This window comes from Colletotrichum phormii (assembly GCF_030913505.1).
Source record: "Colletotrichum phormii strain CBS 102054 chromosome Unknown BDP81scaffold_8, whole genome shotgun sequence".
NCBI lineage: Eukaryota > Fungi > Ascomycota > Sordariomycetes > Glomerellales > Glomerellaceae > Colletotrichum > Colletotrichum phormii.
In genome coordinates, this window is record NW_026851450.1 from 1,707,134 (window position 1) to 1,724,236 (window position 17,103).

The 17,103-nt window shown below is 53.2% G+C and overlaps 7 protein-coding genes and 1 non-coding gene across 8 annotated transcripts; 4 read left to right on the forward strand and 4 right to left on the reverse strand.

The window, feature by feature from the left end:
• Window positions 1–2,053: 2,053 nt before the first annotated feature.
• On the forward strand, window positions 2,054–4,043 carry BDP81DRAFT_317461 (UV damage endonuclease UvdE; the record flags this gene model as incomplete). Its single annotated transcript, XM_060584265.1, has 2 exons — window positions 2,054–2,668; window positions 2,721–4,043. 2 exons carry the CDS (start codon window positions 2,054–2,056, stop codon window positions 4,041–4,043), a joined length of 1,938 nt encoding a protein of 645 aa, XP_060446576.1.
• A 1,369-nt stretch (window positions 4,044–5,412) lies between these two features.
• On the forward strand, window positions 5,413–7,335 carry BDP81DRAFT_373072 (transmembrane amino acid transporter; the record flags this gene model as incomplete). Its single annotated transcript, XM_060586671.1, has 4 exons — window positions 5,413–5,825; window positions 5,880–5,951; window positions 6,009–6,359; window positions 6,417–7,335. The coding sequence occupies 4 exons, from the start codon at window positions 5,413–5,415 to the stop codon at window positions 7,333–7,335; spliced, it is 1,755 nt and encodes a 584-aa protein (XP_060446577.1).
• A 165-nt stretch (window positions 7,336–7,500) lies between these two features.
• BDP81DRAFT_426256 (histone-fold-containing protein) lies at window positions 7,501–8,854 on the reverse strand. The gene is made up of 2 exons (XM_060590281.1): window positions 8,079–8,854; window positions 7,501–8,014 (listed from the first exon to the last, which is right to left on the reverse strand). The coding sequence occupies exons 1-2, from the start codon at window positions 8,673–8,675 to the stop codon at window positions 7,655–7,657; spliced, it is 957 nt and encodes a 318-aa protein (XP_060446578.1). The 5' UTR covers window positions 8,676–8,854; the 3' UTR covers window positions 7,501–7,654.
• A 663-nt stretch (window positions 8,855–9,517) lies between these two features.
• On the forward strand, window positions 9,518–10,583 carry BDP81DRAFT_393637 (GTP cyclohydrolase 1; the record flags this gene model as incomplete). The annotated part of the gene is made up of 3 exons (XM_060587849.1): window positions 9,518–9,851; window positions 9,914–10,218; window positions 10,278–10,583. 3 exons carry the CDS (start codon window positions 9,518–9,520, stop codon window positions 10,581–10,583), a joined length of 945 nt encoding a protein of 314 aa, XP_060446579.1.
• Window positions 10,584–11,215: 632 nt separating this feature from the next.
• BDP81DRAFT_t151 lies at window positions 11,216–11,303 on the reverse strand. The gene has a single exon. It is a non-coding gene; the product is annotated as a tRNA-Tyr (tRNA).
• Window positions 11,282–13,912, reverse strand: BDP81DRAFT_373081 (amino acid permease). Its single transcript, XM_060586672.1, has 8 exons — window positions 13,650–13,912; window positions 13,376–13,589; window positions 13,164–13,318; window positions 12,755–13,104; window positions 12,263–12,693; window positions 12,124–12,204; window positions 11,976–12,053; window positions 11,282–11,921 (listed from the first exon to the last, which is right to left on the reverse strand). The coding sequence occupies exons 1-8, from the start codon at window positions 13,803–13,805 to the stop codon at window positions 11,749–11,751; spliced, it is 1,638 nt and encodes a 545-aa protein (XP_060446580.1). The 5' UTR covers window positions 13,806–13,912; the 3' UTR covers window positions 11,282–11,748.
• Window positions 13,913–14,253: 341 nt separating this feature from the next.
• Window positions 14,254–14,702, forward strand: BDP81DRAFT_317331 (uncharacterized protein; the record flags this gene model as incomplete). The annotated part of the gene is made up of 2 exons (XM_060584250.1): window positions 14,254–14,431; window positions 14,497–14,702. The coding sequence occupies 2 exons, from the start codon at window positions 14,254–14,256 to the stop codon at window positions 14,700–14,702; spliced, it is 384 nt and encodes a 127-aa protein (XP_060446581.1).
• Window positions 14,703–14,736: 34 nt separating this feature from the next.
• On the reverse strand, window positions 14,737–16,690 carry BDP81DRAFT_317538 (fungal-specific transcription factor domain-containing protein; the record flags this gene model as incomplete). Its single annotated transcript, XM_060584267.1, has 5 exons — window positions 14,737–15,126; window positions 15,188–15,435; window positions 15,495–15,772; window positions 15,824–16,246; window positions 16,374–16,690. 5 exons carry the CDS (start codon window positions 16,688–16,690, stop codon window positions 14,737–14,739), a joined length of 1,656 nt encoding a protein of 551 aa, XP_060446582.1.
• Between the last annotated feature and the right edge of the window lie 413 nt (window positions 16,691–17,103).

A 17,103-nucleotide genomic window follows, 5' to 3' on the forward strand; every position in this document is an offset into this window, starting at 1 on the left:
GCGGGTGCAGTGATACGATGAAGACTCGAGAGGAGGGGAGAGGAGAAAGGCGAATGATAGGCCGTGCATGTCTCTGCCTCTGTCTCTGGCAATGGGACGATGAGGTCATGGCCATGAGGCTGAAATGTGAAAGATGTGTGGACTGTGGATGCGTGCCGTTATGGAAATGTTTTGCGGCAAATCTGCGATGGAAATCCAATGTCGATCCCACAAATGGAGAATTGGAGACGGGGAATTGGACATGCAAATTCCACCCGCTTGGTTCCATTAGGTTCCTGCCCGGTGTCACGGATGTCTAGGCCCGCCTTCCTCCCAATGCTTCACAGTGAAGTTCACATTGAGGAAAGAACTGCCCCAGTGCAGTGTGCCCCAGGTGAAGGAAAGAGATGAGCGAGGTTCTTCCATTGTTATTTGGAATTTGCTACGATGGGAACTTCCTTCCCGAATCTAAAAAGGCATCGGACTCGCACTTGCCATGCACTCGGCTCCACAACCTAAGGGAATGGAAGGAAAGCACGACGGAGGTGTCGTGCCAGTGACGTCGGAGCTCCTGCTGTTGATTTAGTCGAGGTGCGCCTGCTCTGCTGGAGGAATGACGCACGACGTGTGGTCTGTGCTCTCCGCACCTACCTCATAGCTCTGGAGAGGCTTGACACCCGACTGCATCGTCCCTTCCTTCCGTTCCACTTCCACGGTTGCGAATGCACTTTCCCATCCTGTGCTTGCTTCTTCTTTTCTTCTCCTTCTTTTCATTACCAGGATTCCGTGAGGAATCATCCTTACTCATCGGGCAAGCGCTTTCTTCATCTTTGATTGAATATGGACTGTGGCGTCTAAACTGCCTCATTACTCGTGTGGCGGTTTCGCGTCCGCTCACTTGATTCTTAGAGCGTTTTTCTCTACCTGACTTTATTGATCCCACGCGTCATACCTCAAGGAGCGAGCTTCGGACCAGAATGTGGTACCGTATGGGACTTGGTCCATATTAAAGTAAGAGAAGAAGAAAAAGTAGAGTCTAGCACAGCACCGAGAGGAGAGGCAAGCTCGAGGTTGAGTTGCCCTAACCTTACCTCATCTCACCTGTTTCTCTATCTCTCTCTCACATCACAGACATGATTGGAAAGTGAGAGTGAGGGAGTGAGTAAGTAAGGTAAGTGGTGACATGTTTGGGGACTCAGAGCACCTGCCTTAGCTTCCATTTCCAATTCCCATCCTTCCCGTCCATTCCCCTACCCAAGGTAGTACCTACCTCAAGCTAAGGTAGGCACTTGCCTACTTTACTAGCCCGTTCGCGCCAAGGTACATGGCCATTTGTACTTCCGTCCGACCTCTTTCTCTCGCATCGCTCGGTCTGTGGCCCCGTTGACCTCATCGAAGTTTTTCCATCTCTTCGTCTTTGCCTCTCTCACTCCTCCCATTCTGTCACTCTCCCTCTGTCTTTTCCGCCCTCCCATGTTCTCATCTTCTGCTTGACTCAATGCGCTGGAATTGACAAATCTCGCATCAGCTCAGGTTCAACTCATCCCAAATCACCTACTCTTCTTCTGCCTTCTCATTCAGTCGCGTTGCGCCTATCGTCGTTCCTCTTCCCGTCCTCACTCAAGGGCATCATCCTGAACTACCAAGCAAACATCCTTCGAGGTACCTCACTCGACTCGAAATTCGGTCACCTGCAGCAGCCCCAATGCGTCTCTACGTAATTCGCATCCATCTGATACCCGGCCATCCGTATTACCTTAGTTCCCACATGGCAAACATCCACCTTCGAGCATAACTATCCTAGGGTTCTATACTACTACGCGCTTTCATATCCGTCATCTTGCCGGACCACTTCTCGCCAGATCCGCCCGCTCCTCCCGTCATTGACTGCATGAGGAGCTTTTCTTCCGTTACGGCCAATCATTTGTTGTATACTCGACGTCTGGTTCGTGCCACGAGCCCTCTCGTGCCGTCACCTGTCCCGCCCCTGAGCTCATCGCTCGCTTGTGTCTCCCACCCCCATCGATACTCAGTTGGACGCGCTTTTGTTTTACTTAATTGCTCGTACACCACCATGGCCGCACCCAAGCGAAAGAAGTCCGGCATGACCAATGGACAACCTACTTCAGAGCCTGCCAAACCCGTCCCCGATACTCCGGCTCCGCGCCGATCCGCCAGAAACATCAGCGACGTGAAAATTGTCACCAAGCCTGGCGCCGCCATGAGTCCCACCGAAGCCGATCTTGCAAAGGACCAACCACCGGCCAAGCGCCGCCAGATCAGCCGCAAGAAGGCCGAGTCCGAGAATGGCGTGCGCCATGCCATAAGAGAGCTCACCGAAATGGAGAATCGTCTACAGAACTCTACCAGAAACCAGCGTCTTGCCATCGAGTCAAGCCATGTCCCGCCTGGTTCAACCAAACCTAACTCAGACGAACACGCGTACAAACCTCATATGACAATCTATGCGTCAGATCCAGAGAAGCTCGCTCGGATGGCTGAAGAGGAGAGATCTGGTACTCCCAGCCTGGACGCCGCCCCAATCGAGGGCCCAGATGGTGAAGGCGCTGTCGGTGACGTCGAGGACGACAAGATGCGCCTCGAGAACGCCCCGGAGAGAGGTGCTGGACGGGAGCCGCCCGTTAATAGTGACTACCTGCCCCTCCCATGGACTGGAAGACTGGGTTATGTATGATCTTCCAAATCTTAGACCTCGTTGTCGGCAACTAACACTCGACCAGGCTTGCCTCAACACCTATCTCCGCGCGGCAAATCCGCCCGTCTTCAGTTCGAGAACTTGCCGTATAGCCTCCATCTTGCAACATCGTCACCCTCTCGCAGATCCATCTCAGCCTGAACACGCCACCAAGAATCGCCCTGACGAGAATCAGCCGGCCGATATCCAGCGCGGCCAGAAGTATGTCGAGGAGCTGGGATTGGCCAACGCTCGGGACATTGTCAAGATGCTACGGTGGAATGACAAATACGGCATCAAGTTTATGCGACTCAGTTCAGAGATGTTCCCGTTTGCAAGTCATGAGGAATACGGCTACCGCCTTACTCCCTTCGCCGCGGAACCTCTTGGAGAAGCTGGAAAAGTCGCTGCACAATTGGGCCACAGACTAACAACGCACCCCGGCCAGTTCACCCAGCTCGGTTCACCACGCAAGGAAGTCATCACGGCCGCAGTTCGAGATCTGGAATACCACGATGAGTTGCTCGGCCTTCTTCGCCTCCCGGAGCAGCAAAACAGAGACGCCATCATGATATTACACATGGGTGGCACCTACGGCGACAAGGCATCTACGCTAGATCGATTCCGTACCAATTACGCCAAGCTGTCACAATCTATCAAGAACCGACTTGTCCTCGAAAATGACGATGTTGCTTGGTCTGTTCATGACCTCCTACCTATCTGCGAAGAGCTGAACATTCCAATGGTTCTCGACTTCCATCATCACAACATCATCTTCGACGCAAGCCAATTGCGTGAGGGTACTGAGGATATCAGAAAGATTTACGATCGAATCAGTGCCACATGGACGCGCAAGAACATCAAGCAAAAGATGCATTACAGCGAGTCGTGTCCAAGCGCCACCACACCCCGCGATCGAAGGAAGCATTCTCCGCGCGTGCGCACTCTCCCGCCATGTCCTCCAGATACGGATCTCATGATCGAAGCCAAGGACAAGGAGCAGGCTGTCTTCGAGCTGATGCGCACATTCAGGCTTCCGGGGTGGCAATCGTTCAACAACGTGGTCCCGTACGAGCGGGTTGATGAGATCCGGGCCAACAAGGCAGCCGCTAAGAAGGATGGCAAAAAGAAGCCCAAGAAATCCAAGAAGAAGAAGAATGAGGATGAGGAAGATGAGGAGCCAGAGGAAGCTGGTTCCGTCGTTGTGGAAGAGAAAACCATAGCCCCTGAAGACTTTGGCATGGGCGGTCCACAACACAGGGTATACTGGCCTGAGGGCATGGAAGAATGGTTGAGGCCCAGGAAGCGGGAGGTGAAGAAAGGAAAATCGACACAAGTCAAGGATGAGATTAAGAAGGAGGATGACTAGTGTCGTTGTTTTATGGCACAACAATTGGGGTTTCACCATGTACAACCTGTATACCAACAAGGCTGATGCGTTATCATCGAGGCATGCGTCAGAATTACGAGAAATGAGATGAGGTATAACGCTGTCAACCAAGGAATAGACCGGCATGAACTTACCAGCCATGAATGAAATTATACAAGTTGCTAGACTGTCGCGGTGTGTTGGAAGCATCGAAGTTGGTATGAACATGGTAAGCACCGTTGCACTCGTACTGGCGAACGGGGTGATAGGGCTAGATTTGAAGGGTACACGACATCAACAATCTATTCGGCGGGGAAACGGGTGTTCGAAAAATCCCACCTTCACCTCGGTTTTGCAAATTGAATGCCTGCTCGTTCCAAGTGCTTGACAGATTGAGATTGGGAACCGTGGTAGAAGAGAAGGTCGCGCGGATGGTCATACGAGTGCGGGATCAATGAGACTTGGCCGTATACACAGCGAAGCCGATTGCTATCAAGAACGTCTTTGATATCAACAACTGCCGAAAGCCCACCATCACCGCTCATCCCAATTGTGATTTTTCTCCAGCAATCGTTCGAGTTTTGCATATCTCGATAAATCTCGACCCCGTCGTAAGTAGATAACGGCTCAATTGAGCCGGGCCACCCCACATCAGTCACCTTCGAGAAGGGGGTTGAGAAAAAAAAAAGTCAATGACCAGATGATTGTGATAGCCACGCGGGATAGATTGACAACCAACAGTCCATGGGTACTGCAATCGTCAAATCACCTCTGCCGGCTGCCCGTTGTCGTCATTTCCGCGCCAAGGAGGGTTGCAACGACTTTTCTTATCAAGGTTACAGCAGGCCCGGGGGTCGAGAAAGCTTAGCTCGGGAGGAGATAGGATGGCGAGAGGGGAGGGGGGGTTTATCCTTGAACGGCTCGATCCTGTTCCAGAAGATGTAGAGAGACAGAGAGGCATATCGCGGGGGTTCAGGGTATCTTCGCTCTGGATGGGTTGAAGTGATGCCGTCAAATGCCACTCTCTCTGTGCGACTGTGATATCGGCGCAACAGTTGGACGGGCCGACATCAGAACTGCTACGTTACGATCAATTGAATTCATAAGAGACCTCTTCCCTCATATCCAGTCTCAATCAAATTGTCTTGATACTATGTAGTCTATCACGCACCTGGTTCCCCGAAGTCAGTGCCTCCATGACCTATACCGCCTGAACTCGTCCCAACCCTGAGACACGATACACCAAACAATGTCTGCCCACCACACCGTACCCGTGCCGCCCACGGACGACGTCCAGAAAGCTCAAAACAAACCACAGTCCCTCCTCGACCAGACCCCGTCCCGCCAAGATGGGCAAACCCTTTACACTATGGAGCCGGCGGTGATCCTGCACGACCCCAACGTGACGTTTGAAGAGTACCTCCACTGGGCCGAAGTCACACGCGCCGAGGAGAAGCAGGCCAACGAGCGGTATCTACACTCTCGAGGACCCGTGACGCTCAAGAGTGTCGTGAAGGATCGGTTTCGGAAGGGTGATGAGCATGTGAGGTTCCAGGGGGCCAGCGAGGGCAGTGGGAATGAGGATGTCGGGGCTGGGACTGGGGAGAAGCGGAGCGGGAATGGGAGTGGAAGTGATAAGGCTTTACAACCTGCGGAGAGTAGGGACGGTGGTGTCGTGACGCCAGAGGAGTGGAAGAGGGCGAGCAGGGCGGTGAGAACTGCTGGTTGGGGCGCCGTGTTCTATCTCATTACCACGGATATCTTGGGGCCGTTTTCCACGCCGTGGGTTCACTCCTTCTTAGACCATGGCTGAGTCTCAACTAATATGATATTCAGCTGGGCCTTTGCGCAGATGGGCTACGGTCCAGGAATTGCGCTTTACACCGTTTTCGGGGTGATGTCGCTGTAGTAAGTCGCCCAAATACATTATCCATCTCAAACAACAAATGACTGACCAACTCAAAGCTCCGGCTGGATCCTCTACAAGGCCTTCCTTGGCCTCGACTCGGACAGATACCCCCTCAGAGGCTACGGCGACCTCTACTTCCGCGTCTTTGGCGCAAAGGCACGGCACGCCATCAACTTTGCTCAAGGTCTCCAGCTCCTGCTCTTCGTCGCCGTCCTAATCCTCGCCAACGGCCAGTCCATCTCGCAGATCAGCAAGGGACCCAACGGCGGAGCGGGCATCTGCTTCGTGGCGTGTCTTGTGATTTTCATGGCGGCCGGGTTCATCTTGGGCCAGATCCGGACGCTGCAGCGGTTTTCGTGGATTGCCAACTTGGCTGTGTGGGTGAATCTGCTCATCATCTTTATCTGGTGGGTCTTGAAACTGTCTCCAGCTCGCGGGTTCAATGTTGACAAGAGATAATATAGCATGGGCGTCGTGGCACACTCCCCTCCCAACTTCGCCGCAACCCAGGCCTCCTTCGGCGACACCTTCGGACCCGGACCCGTCATCACCTACGCCGGCACGCCCCCGCCCGGCATGGCCTCGGGCGGCTCCGGTTTCCTAGGTTCCATGAACGGCCTGAACCAAGCCGTCTACTCGTACGGCGGCTGCCTCATCTTTGCGGCTTTCATGGCGGAGATGCGGCACCCGATGGACTTTTGGAAGGCCCTTCTCTGCGGAGAGGTGTTCATCTACGTGTGCTACCTCGTCTTTGGGTTGTACGTGTACTCCTTCCAGGGCCAGTACGCCTTCAACCCCGCCATGCAGAGCTTGTCGCCGTACTGGTGGCAGACGGCGACCAATATTCTGGGTCTGGTGACGGGGTTGATCGCGGCGGGGCTGTATGGGAATATCGGCATGAAGGTCCTTTACGTCGAGCTGCTGCAGGAGATCTTCGGGGCGCCGCCGTTAACCGAGTCCGCGGGCAAGATGCTGTGGGCGGCGGTGATACCCGTGTACTGGGCTCTGGCCTTCATCGTTGGCGCCGCTGTGCCGCAATTCTCGCTGGTGTCTGGGTTCATCGGGGCGCTGTTTATCCTGAGCTTCACGTACACTCTGCCGGCGCTGTTGGGTTTGGGCTATTGGATTCGGAAGGACGCAATGGTGCCAGAGGAGGAGTCGTTTGACCCATCTACGGGCAGGTACGCGTATGTTGATGTTGGATTTCGGCGATACCGAAGGGGGTTCATGAAGAGGCCTCTGTTCAATGCTTGGAATATCATCTACATGCTGGGAGGGCTTGTCACGACGGCGCTGGGCATGTATTCGTCGATTGAGGGATTGATTGCGGTCTTTAACGGGAAGTCTCAGGCTACGAGTTTTGGGTGTGGAAGTCCAGTCTAAGTCAAAGGGGCTGGCTTACTTATCTGGATAGAGCTCGGTAGTTGCTGCTGGATGGGGGATCTTGCTGTTTACTCACCTAATACGATATCGCGATGAACGTGTCATTTCGTAGCTTCGTACCAGTTGAGGATAGTTCACTTCTAATCACGGTCCTCTGAACAGAAACGTTTTAATACTTTGGTCATTAGGATAGCGTTGGGCCATCGTGCTAACTATTTGTTAGACTGGGTATCATGTAAGCAAGCCCCTAAGCTTCTCTGTCGTCTTTCGCGCACCCGCCCTCTGGTCATGTCATCACGATGAAAGCCATGCCATGGCATTACCGGAAAACTCGTCGTCCACCAGTCCGGACCGGAAATCTCTCCACGCCGCTGCTCTGCTGCTCGTGCCACAAGCCTTGAATGCCCACCCAGCCTCCATCTCCCGATAGCCTGTAACGCCGCCACGCTTCGCGAAGATGGTCTGGTCGTAAGGGGCCTCTCCTGTCTTCCATCTGGGAAGCGTCGTCTTTGGGCGGCGGAGTGGGTACGTCGGCCTGTTTCTCGCCGGTACCTTTCATCCACTCCCCTTGCACATCTCGAGCTCTCTCGATGAGCTCGCCGATGAAAAGCTTCGAGACAGACTTGACGGCGAGAGCGACGTTGGGTGGGACGGATTGCGAGACTGTCGCATTGACGACCTGTGTGATGGTTGTGTCAGTGAGATTGCACATCGCTAACTAGCAACCAGGTTGTAACTCTTACCCTTTTAACTACGGACTCGGTGAGTTTGGCCGCACGCCAAAGTTCGTAGCGATCGTACTGTTCTGGGTCAAAGGACTCCACGAGCATGGCACGGAGTCTTATCTCCTCTTGCTTCTGCTCTTGTGTCCTGACCGTAGAATCCACCAACGCCATACGCATATCGTTATCGTCGTCGTCATCGTTGGCGCCTTCCTCTTGTGCATCACCTCCAGTGCCTGCGCCGCTGACCGTTGTAGGCGCGCGTCCGCCTACGAGAGAGGGCGTTTGTTCTCTGGTCTCAACGTTTGTCTGGTTCTTGGGCTTCCTGCCGCGCTTCTTCTTAGGAGGCGCGCTGACTTGGCTGCCGCTGACGACACTAGCGTTGTCTACCGACGGCGAACGTGGGTATGGAGAGCCTGCTTCGGGCGGGAAGGAGGTCTGGCGAAGAGGGTGGGCGGCGGCGGAGGTGACGGAGAGTGTCGAGGCCTTTCGGCGTTTGGCAGACCCTGGAGGGGCGCCATCTGATGCTCGCTTCTTGTTCGACATGGGGAGCTGCGCGGGTGACGGATACGGCGGCGAGTGTGCGGTCGGAGAGTATGAGTATGGAGGGGAAGCCATCGTAGAGACCTCGTGGTGGATCGCAAGGAGGAGTGACGAGCGCCGGCAAGCGCAGTTGCTATATCGAGACGAGCGGATGCGCTTTTCGGAAGGATCGAGATGCTGATGTATCCGAAGAAGGTGTTTGTCAGGTTTCGTTACGTTCCGCAATCCGTAGGTTCAAGTAGGGTTGGAGTCGTCAAGGTCATGGAAATTCTTGTCCAGCATGAGCCTAAACGTGAAGGCGCGCCGCGGTTGACGGATTAGAAAGAGTGGAGCGCAGTCACCTGGATGACTAAGGTGAGATCGGGTGTTTCCTGGGTTCCGCCAGCCAGCTGTCACATGACTTTGGCCTGTCCTTGGCAGTGTCAAGGTTCACCTGAGCAGGCACGCAGGCTAAAAACAAACGGGCGGGTGTTTGAGCGAGGTTCCACTGAGGGTACGTACTGCCCGAAATGGACCCTTGCGTCAGACGGGAATCGGAGAAGTGGGGACCTCGGGTACCTAACCACAGTAGCCAGTCACCGGTCACTAAGCTCACTGGGGACTGAGGTGCAGTGAGCGCTGAACGTGGCTGGCCGCTGCACCGGTGACTGGCAGAGTGCAGCACGTTGCAATCCTGAATCCTGGGGGAGGTACCTCTGTAAATGGCGCTAAAACCCCCCGATAAGATAACGCCGCCCGAAACCGAATTTTCTGCTCCGATTTCCCTCCAGAGTCTTGAATGAGCGCAGCGGGGGCGGCCAGTGGACGGGCTTTTGTTCAATCTGGAGCACCCAAATGATCCCTCTCCCACCTTCATAACCACAACCACCAACCTCCACACCCAATTTCTCCTCCCCGTGCTGGATCCCGATATCACAATGACTCAATCAGAAGGCGCAGTGGTCAAAGACAGGAAGAGGAGCCGAAGCAAGCACCAGAATGGCCACAGTGGTTCAAGCGACGGGAGTGAAGCCGAGACCGCGAGCCAGTCCAGCAAGCGAAGCAGCAGAAAGCGCAAAGGCGACGACGATGCCAAAGTCAACGGCAACCACTCCAAGAAGCAGCGCCGCCCGAGCCTGAGCCAGCCTGCGCGCGATCCCCGAGACACTACAGCGTCCAAGTCCAAGAAGAAGTCATCCAAGCCCAAATTCGAGGGTGTTGTAACGAGGTCACCGAGCCCGGTGATTGACTTTGACGGCCTGAGTCGCCCAAGTAAGAGTCACGCCGTTCCCAACCCCGCGCCACCCAATTGACTAATGCGCAATGTCTTGCAGGTCTCGGAACCCGTGAACGTCTTGATGAGTCCCCCGAGCAGGCTGCCATTCGTCTTGACAAGATGAAGGGCGCCGTCCGCACTATCCTCGAATGCGTCGGCGAAGACCCCGACCGGCCCGGCATCCTCGATACCCCAAGACGGTATGCCGAAGCGATGCTCTTCCTGACCCGCGGCTACCAGCAAAACGTCAAGGACATTGTCAACAATGCCATCTTCCAGGAAGGCCACAACGAAATGGTCATTGTCAAGGACATTGAGATCTTTAGCATGTGCGAGCACCACCTCGTCCCGTTTACCGGCAAGGTTTGTAGACTTCGATACGTCCATTGATAATTGCAACGCCGGCTAACAAGTATGAACAGATGCACATTGCCTACATTCCCAAGAACCAGGTCATTGGCCTCTCGAAGCTGCCCCGTATTGCCGAAATGTTCAGCAGACGTTTCCAAATCCAGGAGCGCCTGACGAAGGAGGTTGCCTACGCCATCATGGAAATCCTGAAGCCCCAGGGTGTCGCCGTCGTAATGGAGTCCAGCCATCTGTGCATGGTCATGCGCGGCGTGCAGAAGACGACGGCTAGCACGATAACTAGCTGCGTCCTTGGAGCCTTCGAGAAGAAGGAAAAGACTCGGAACGAGTTCCTCAGTTTGGTGGGGTTGAAGACATAGACTGTCACAGACGGGCATGCTGGGCAGAAGCGCCCTGAGACATTACTTGAGGGGAGCACCTAAACCCAAGCGGCAATGATCTCATCTGATATTGTTCTACATATTCTCGGCGTTTGGTTTTTATGGGCATGCATCACGAATTGGAAAGACCATGTTTAACACTGGGTCACAAGCATTGGCGATTATTAGGAGGGTTAGATTTCATGAGAAGGGAGCTCAACGCTCGTTCTGGACTAAAAGATTTTTTTCAAGCGCAAAATACAACACCGACATTTTTGGTTACGGGCTGGCTAGATTGCTCGTTTTCCAGCCACGGAATAATCAAGCTTGCTGCCTACCTACATCCGTCCTCACGCCTACCAGCATATTCGTCCGTCATCGTGCTCTGGCGCCCAAGCGGTGAGACGTCTCCCTGCATTGATATTCGCTGCAAGGGAGCGCAAGCCATGTCGCCATGTCGCCATGGAGCTGTGAAACAAGGCCAATTGGCACTGACTCCGATGCGAGTCGTGGCAGGAAACATCCGTTGTGGGAAGGGAGCAAACGCAAAAAGCCACCGCAAAACACCACAACCCTCTCGCGACACCAGTTGTACAGGATAACACGATACAACAAAATACCAAAATGGAGGTTCTCCCCTTCCAGAATCGAACTAGAGACCTTTCGATGACAATGTAACCATTACAGTCGAACGTGATGAACCAACTACACCAAGGGGAGATGGGTCGGGGACTAAGCCCCGCTTGGTGAGATGTCCGGAGACGCCAGACGGCGGTCTAAGAATGGAGCAACTCCACCAGAGCCAAAGTCATGCATAGACAAGTGGGTTATAGAAGGAGTTGCTGGCCTAGCAGCTCCCTTCTAATAACTACTAGCATGTCTACCATACTACGCTTCTAACAGAGTGTTCTCCAAGGAATAGATAGAAGATTAGAAGTATATAAGAACGTTAGTAATAGTAGTAGGGTAGTAGGATCAGTAGGAATAGAGGTCAGGTGTTGAACGGCAAGTTAATATGTCGCCCACTTGACAGGTTAAGACTGGCCTTGAACTCATTGTAGTATAGCAGTATGAGGTAGTATCATTGATTACCGAAGTTGATTCGCTTGTCATCGATCGTAAGGTCTAACAGCTGCTCGTCTCATTTCCTGTCCCAGTCCTTGACCTACACAGCGTGGATTATTCTACGAATCGATTGCTTGAACCCCGATTTCTCAGGTCCGTACATATCCTCTTGTGCCTTCTCGTGTCGGATTGACGCAAATTCTGTTTCAAAGTCTATTTCACCCACCGGAATCACTCGAGATTTGAGGTAGAACTTGAAGAAAATATAGATGACTGTGCAGCGTTAGTTCATGCCGGTGGCGTCGACGAAAGAAGCTAGAAACTCACTCGCAAAGATGAAGACGTTGAGATAGCTTGTCAGGAATCCCGAGGCGGTAAAGTTTCCAGTAGTGAAGACGTCGAAGCCTGAATGGTGGTGTAAGTTGGGAATGGCTCAAAACATTCCGACGGCTAGATAAGACAGGTGACAGCGTACCTGAAAAGAACACAACGAGAACAACCATGACAAGGGTTGCCCACGATATGTAAGGCTGGCCGGGAACCTTGTATGGGAGTTCTATGTATTTTGTTAGTCACAACTGCCTGGCATACGCGTCTCACGATGAGCAACTGACCATTTCTAGAATAGCCCTGTGCTTTAAGCCCGGCGAAGAACCGAACGTACGTGATTTCAATCACGATCCAACCGATCAGACCGGCAACCGTTGTAATATTGACAAACCAGCCAAAGACAACAGAGCTGTTGTTGGCAACATTAAGATAGACAAGCGGCATGAGGACACAAGTCAAGCCCACCGCGTAGTGAGGTGTTCCGAATCTGTTGCAGCGCTGAAAGATCCTCGGGGCGTGGCCATCGCAGCTGAGACCATAGAGGGTACGAGACGCGATGAAGACACAGGCGGATCCGCTGCTGATGGCAGAAGTGCAGACCACGGCGTTGATGATGGACGGCAACACCGAGACACCGGATCGGGTGAAGGCGATGACGAAGGGTGACTGTTGGGCGGTTCCGGTTGAGATGCTCAGGGACGGGTCGTTGGATGGCCTAGGTGGTTTCGTCAGACAGGTTCTCGAGTAGCGTCAGTCCACAGGTAGGAGTCTCTTACACGATCATTCCCACGATCAGAATGCTGAGAACGTAAAAGAAGAACACCCGGAAGAAGGTCTTCCTCGTAGCTGCCGGGATGATCTTCCTCGGCTGCCGAGTCTCGGAACCCGAGATGGCAACGACTTGGATATTGCCGTAGCTGAAAGCTGCGGAGAGCAAGACTTTCCAGAAAGCCAGAAAGTTGCCAGCTGAGCCTGTGACAAGGTAGCTATTGAAAGCCCCTGGGTCCTGCCAGTATCGGAAGCCTATGCGGTCGCCGTTGGGTCCGCCGCCGAGATCTATGACCAGGCCGCCGATGATGAGGCCGATAATTGTCATGATCTTTAGAGACGCGAAAACAACTTCAGTCTAGTTGTCTTGTAAGTCACACAGCTCTTCAAGGTGAAGATGGGGCCTTGGTATCTTACTTCACCGTAGAGTCGGACACCGCAGAAGTTGACTGTGATGATGAAAACCAGAAATATCGTGATCCAAACCCCGGGGTTCACGGACCTATTCCAGAACTGAATCAAAGTTGCCGCGGCACTGATCTCAGCAGGAACAGAAATCGACATGGTGTACCCTTCTTTCAAGTCAGCAACATGCTCTAGGGCAGGTTCCTCATTTCGAATCGACTTACAAAAGTTCCATCCAGTGGCTGCACCAAGTGCTGGCTCAACAAACTTGGTCGCATGACGAATGAAACCACCAGTCGACGGCATGAAAGACGTGACCTCTCCCGTCGTGTATGACACGCCGGCGGTGACGAGCCCCATAACGATATAGGCTAAAAGTGCCCCGGCAGGGCCTGCTGTGGCAATAGTTGTACCAGAACTGAGAAACAAGCCCGTTCCCTTGGCCCAGTGTTAGACAAGAGACCATATCACTACATCTCCCATGCCGAGGAAACTCACAATCATTCCCGCAATGGCAATCATGTTGATATGCCGAGACTCCAAGTCACGCCTGATCCCCTCGCCATCTCCGGGAATAGAGGCGCTCTCGCCGGAGCGGGAGTCCACCTCAGGAGCGGCGCCAATGGTGGTCTCGTCCTTTTCCTTCCCCTCCATGGTGAATGGTTTGAAAGCAACTAGAATGATGGGCAGTATACGATGCAAATAGGTTTACTGCACACATCTGTTGGAGTTCGCGGTTGCATCTCGTTATGACATTCCCCGAGCAGCGGAGTGGGTTGATCAACATTAATGAATAACACCAGTGTAGGCACCCAAAAGTCGGTCCTGATAACGCCCCCGGAGCTGCCATCCAGGGTCGTAGGATAGGCGCAGCTCCGCAGCCAATCGGGCGCTGGGCCACTGTCAATGATTGACTTTGAGTCGCCGGTGCCGGGATCAAGCTTCGGCTTGAGACGCCGGTTGATAAGCTCCGTCGCGCATGAGTGCGGGGACAGAACGGCTTCAAAGATTGGATAAAAGCCTGGAAAACGCGATCCATGACCTGACAGCCCGGCTCAAAGGGCGACCAACGATGGACTCTGAGTACCTTAGGTCAAGCATCATGGCATCCGCTTCTTCAAGTTCCGAGGACGCCTTTCAGTTATTCGACCTGCGCGTTGAGGTAGTTTGCCCACCAGGCAAAAGAATCATGTGTGGCGCGAAAGAAGGAGACTACTTCACTTTGAAAGGCGAGATGTTGTATCTGCCACAAGACCAGGGCATTAGCATCTACAGCTTGTGTAAGTCGGCTCGTTTGTGATTTACTCGGAAGTTATGGTTTCTAACTCTCGATGCTTAACAACAGCGTCAGTGCTACCTCTACTGGCCGCAAAACAACGTGTGACTTCTAAAAACGACTGGATGACAACCGATGCATTGATTGCATGTCCTGATCCTTGCTGCCCTTCCCAGCTAAAGATTGTCCGGGAAGGCATCAGAACTTTCCGTCACTCGGAGACTACGGCGGTTCCTCTGAACAACACCGATGCACTCCAAGTAGACGGCTTGTAGAAACTCATCTACTTTACCTTAGTCTTTGCGATGTTCAAGCAAAAAATACGCCGTCTTGAGCATTGAACCCAGCTTCGGCCATGAGTTCAACCCAGGTTTCATCATCTGCAAAGTCCAGGCTCAGTCCGCCTTCCACCTGGTTGAAGGCTCGCCCTGAAGCTGCGGCAACGCCGGCCTCCCGAGTCGTATCCCGCTCGCCGGCTTGAAGCTGGCCACAAGACTCAGTAAGATCTGTTGCTGCCGACGCTTCGGCCGTGGGCTTAGAGATTCTAGCCAGGACGTTGTCGAGAAACCTTGACTGAAGTGCGCAGCTCGAGCCCAGCGGAGCAGCTTGCTGGGAGAAAACCAAGGCGGCGCCTGATATCGCACTTTGTATAGCGGGTTGAATTTGGCCGGCGATTGAATGGGAGGTGGATAACATGAGCTATATTCTAGTTAGACTGCGACGACAGAAAAGCAGTTGAATGAAATTCAGCTGGTCTTACCTTGATCAAGAAAGCTGCACTATAAGCAGTCATAACGTGAATAGAATCTTGGGCGAAGTACAGCCAAGAGGGGTGACGGCAGATGAGATGCAGCATCTCAAGGGCGCTCGAGTAGCTAACCCAGAGAGCCTCCATGTGGTATGTCGTGTTCTGGTCCGACTGCGCCAAGATGTCCTGTAACGGCAAAGAGAATAGTTGCAACCTGAGATGTGTGCCGTAGAACTGGATCAAGAAAGGATGGCAGCCGTCTAATGGTGCAGAGCTTTAGCTATGTCGCTGGCTTTCAAGGCCTGGAGTTTGGGCATACCTGTATCTGCTACGCTGAGCCACCTCGACTCCCATTCCTCGATTCTGCTCTTGATGATTGCAAGGAGAGATTCTAGGCTATGTAACTGTCTCGCGCGAACTCGACTTGACCTTGGTCCTAATAGCCTGAAGACCTCTGAACTCAACAAGCGTAATGTCACTAGCGCACCGAGTAGACGGTCGCCAGGAGTGGCCATTGAATCTTTGCACCATGGCTCAATGGACTCGATAAACTCGCTTCGTTCAATCATCCATGGCTTTCCAGTCTGCAAGCTCATGCTACGCCATGTTAGCTTTCGAGCCGCCACTCAGTCTTGGGCTTGATCCTACCTTCGGTCGTAAACAAACAGAATAAGCCAAGTTCTTTCGATGTTCCTCTTCTGACGTCTCTCCATGTCGGTCCCTGTGTTTGACTGTGAAGAATACGGAGCAAGCCGATGCCAGCCTAGTTCCATCCCCATCCTGATCACGTATCCTAAGAGCATCCAGGCACGCGTATCTTCGGACTCTTTCCAATAGGTCAGAATCATGACCGCCTGCGCAGTCTCAACTGATTTAGTTCCCTTCCGGAAAGTGGTGGCAAGGATGTCTTCGGCATGGTCGCGAAGCTTCCTGTACAAAGCAGGATTGAAAGCTTTCGCGGCAGCAGCCAGAATTGCCGTGAGAAGGAACGAAGACTCTTGTCGGATACGGCCGAAAGTGTGCAGGTGTGGATCCAGTTGACTTATATATGGATTGAGAGATTCCACAAAGCTGTTCAAAGGTTATTCTTTTGTCTCGTTGGGGCGAGAATAGAAATGAGATGCTAGAGACGAGATGCTCCAGAGGGGCCGGGGTGGAACAGGCATGGGACAGGCCGGGTTGTCATCCATTGACTCACTTTTCGAACAGGGACGAAGCGATGGAAGAATTGAGGAGACCGAGTTGAACTGGGTCGTCAGAAGGAATCCGCGACTCTTCCTGTTGTGCTTCTGAAGTGGTCGATTCTGATGCATTCAGTATGCTCCCAAGGGAGAAACTGCCGCGTGTTGCTGCACGACTGAAGAGCCCAGCGGGCTGAAGGCTTCCATTGCTCCAGTCTGGACTTCGTTGAATTGCCTGCGTCTGACCACTTCCCTCTCCAATTTGTCTTTGCTGTACTGACGGAGAAGAAGCGACTGGTGCTGTTGAACTCTGCGCCTTACGCTTGGGAGTCATGCTTCAATTGTTAACTTCTGTAGTCCTCCTTGCTTAGGCTCCTCCAGGTGGTACGCACCGAGTTCCTGGTTTTCTTCCTCGGCGGTGATCTTGGAAGATGCACTTTAATGACTTCCGGGTGCAACGATCGCAGACTGCTCCATCACCTACGGTGATGCATTTCATCTTTACGCTCCTGCATTGAAGGCATGCTTTGGAACTAATTGAAGCCATGACTGTTAGTCGGGAGAGTCGTTGCTGTCATTACAGACCATTGAGTCTTACACGGGGCTTGGGGTTTGGTGATGGTTGGGCATGCAGGTCCATCGTGTTGCTTTACTGTGGTAGATCGCCGGCCACCAACCATAGAATCAACAACACCACTGTTGACCGGCACTTGGACCTGATAAGGTCAAGGGGGGAAATTCGCCGGC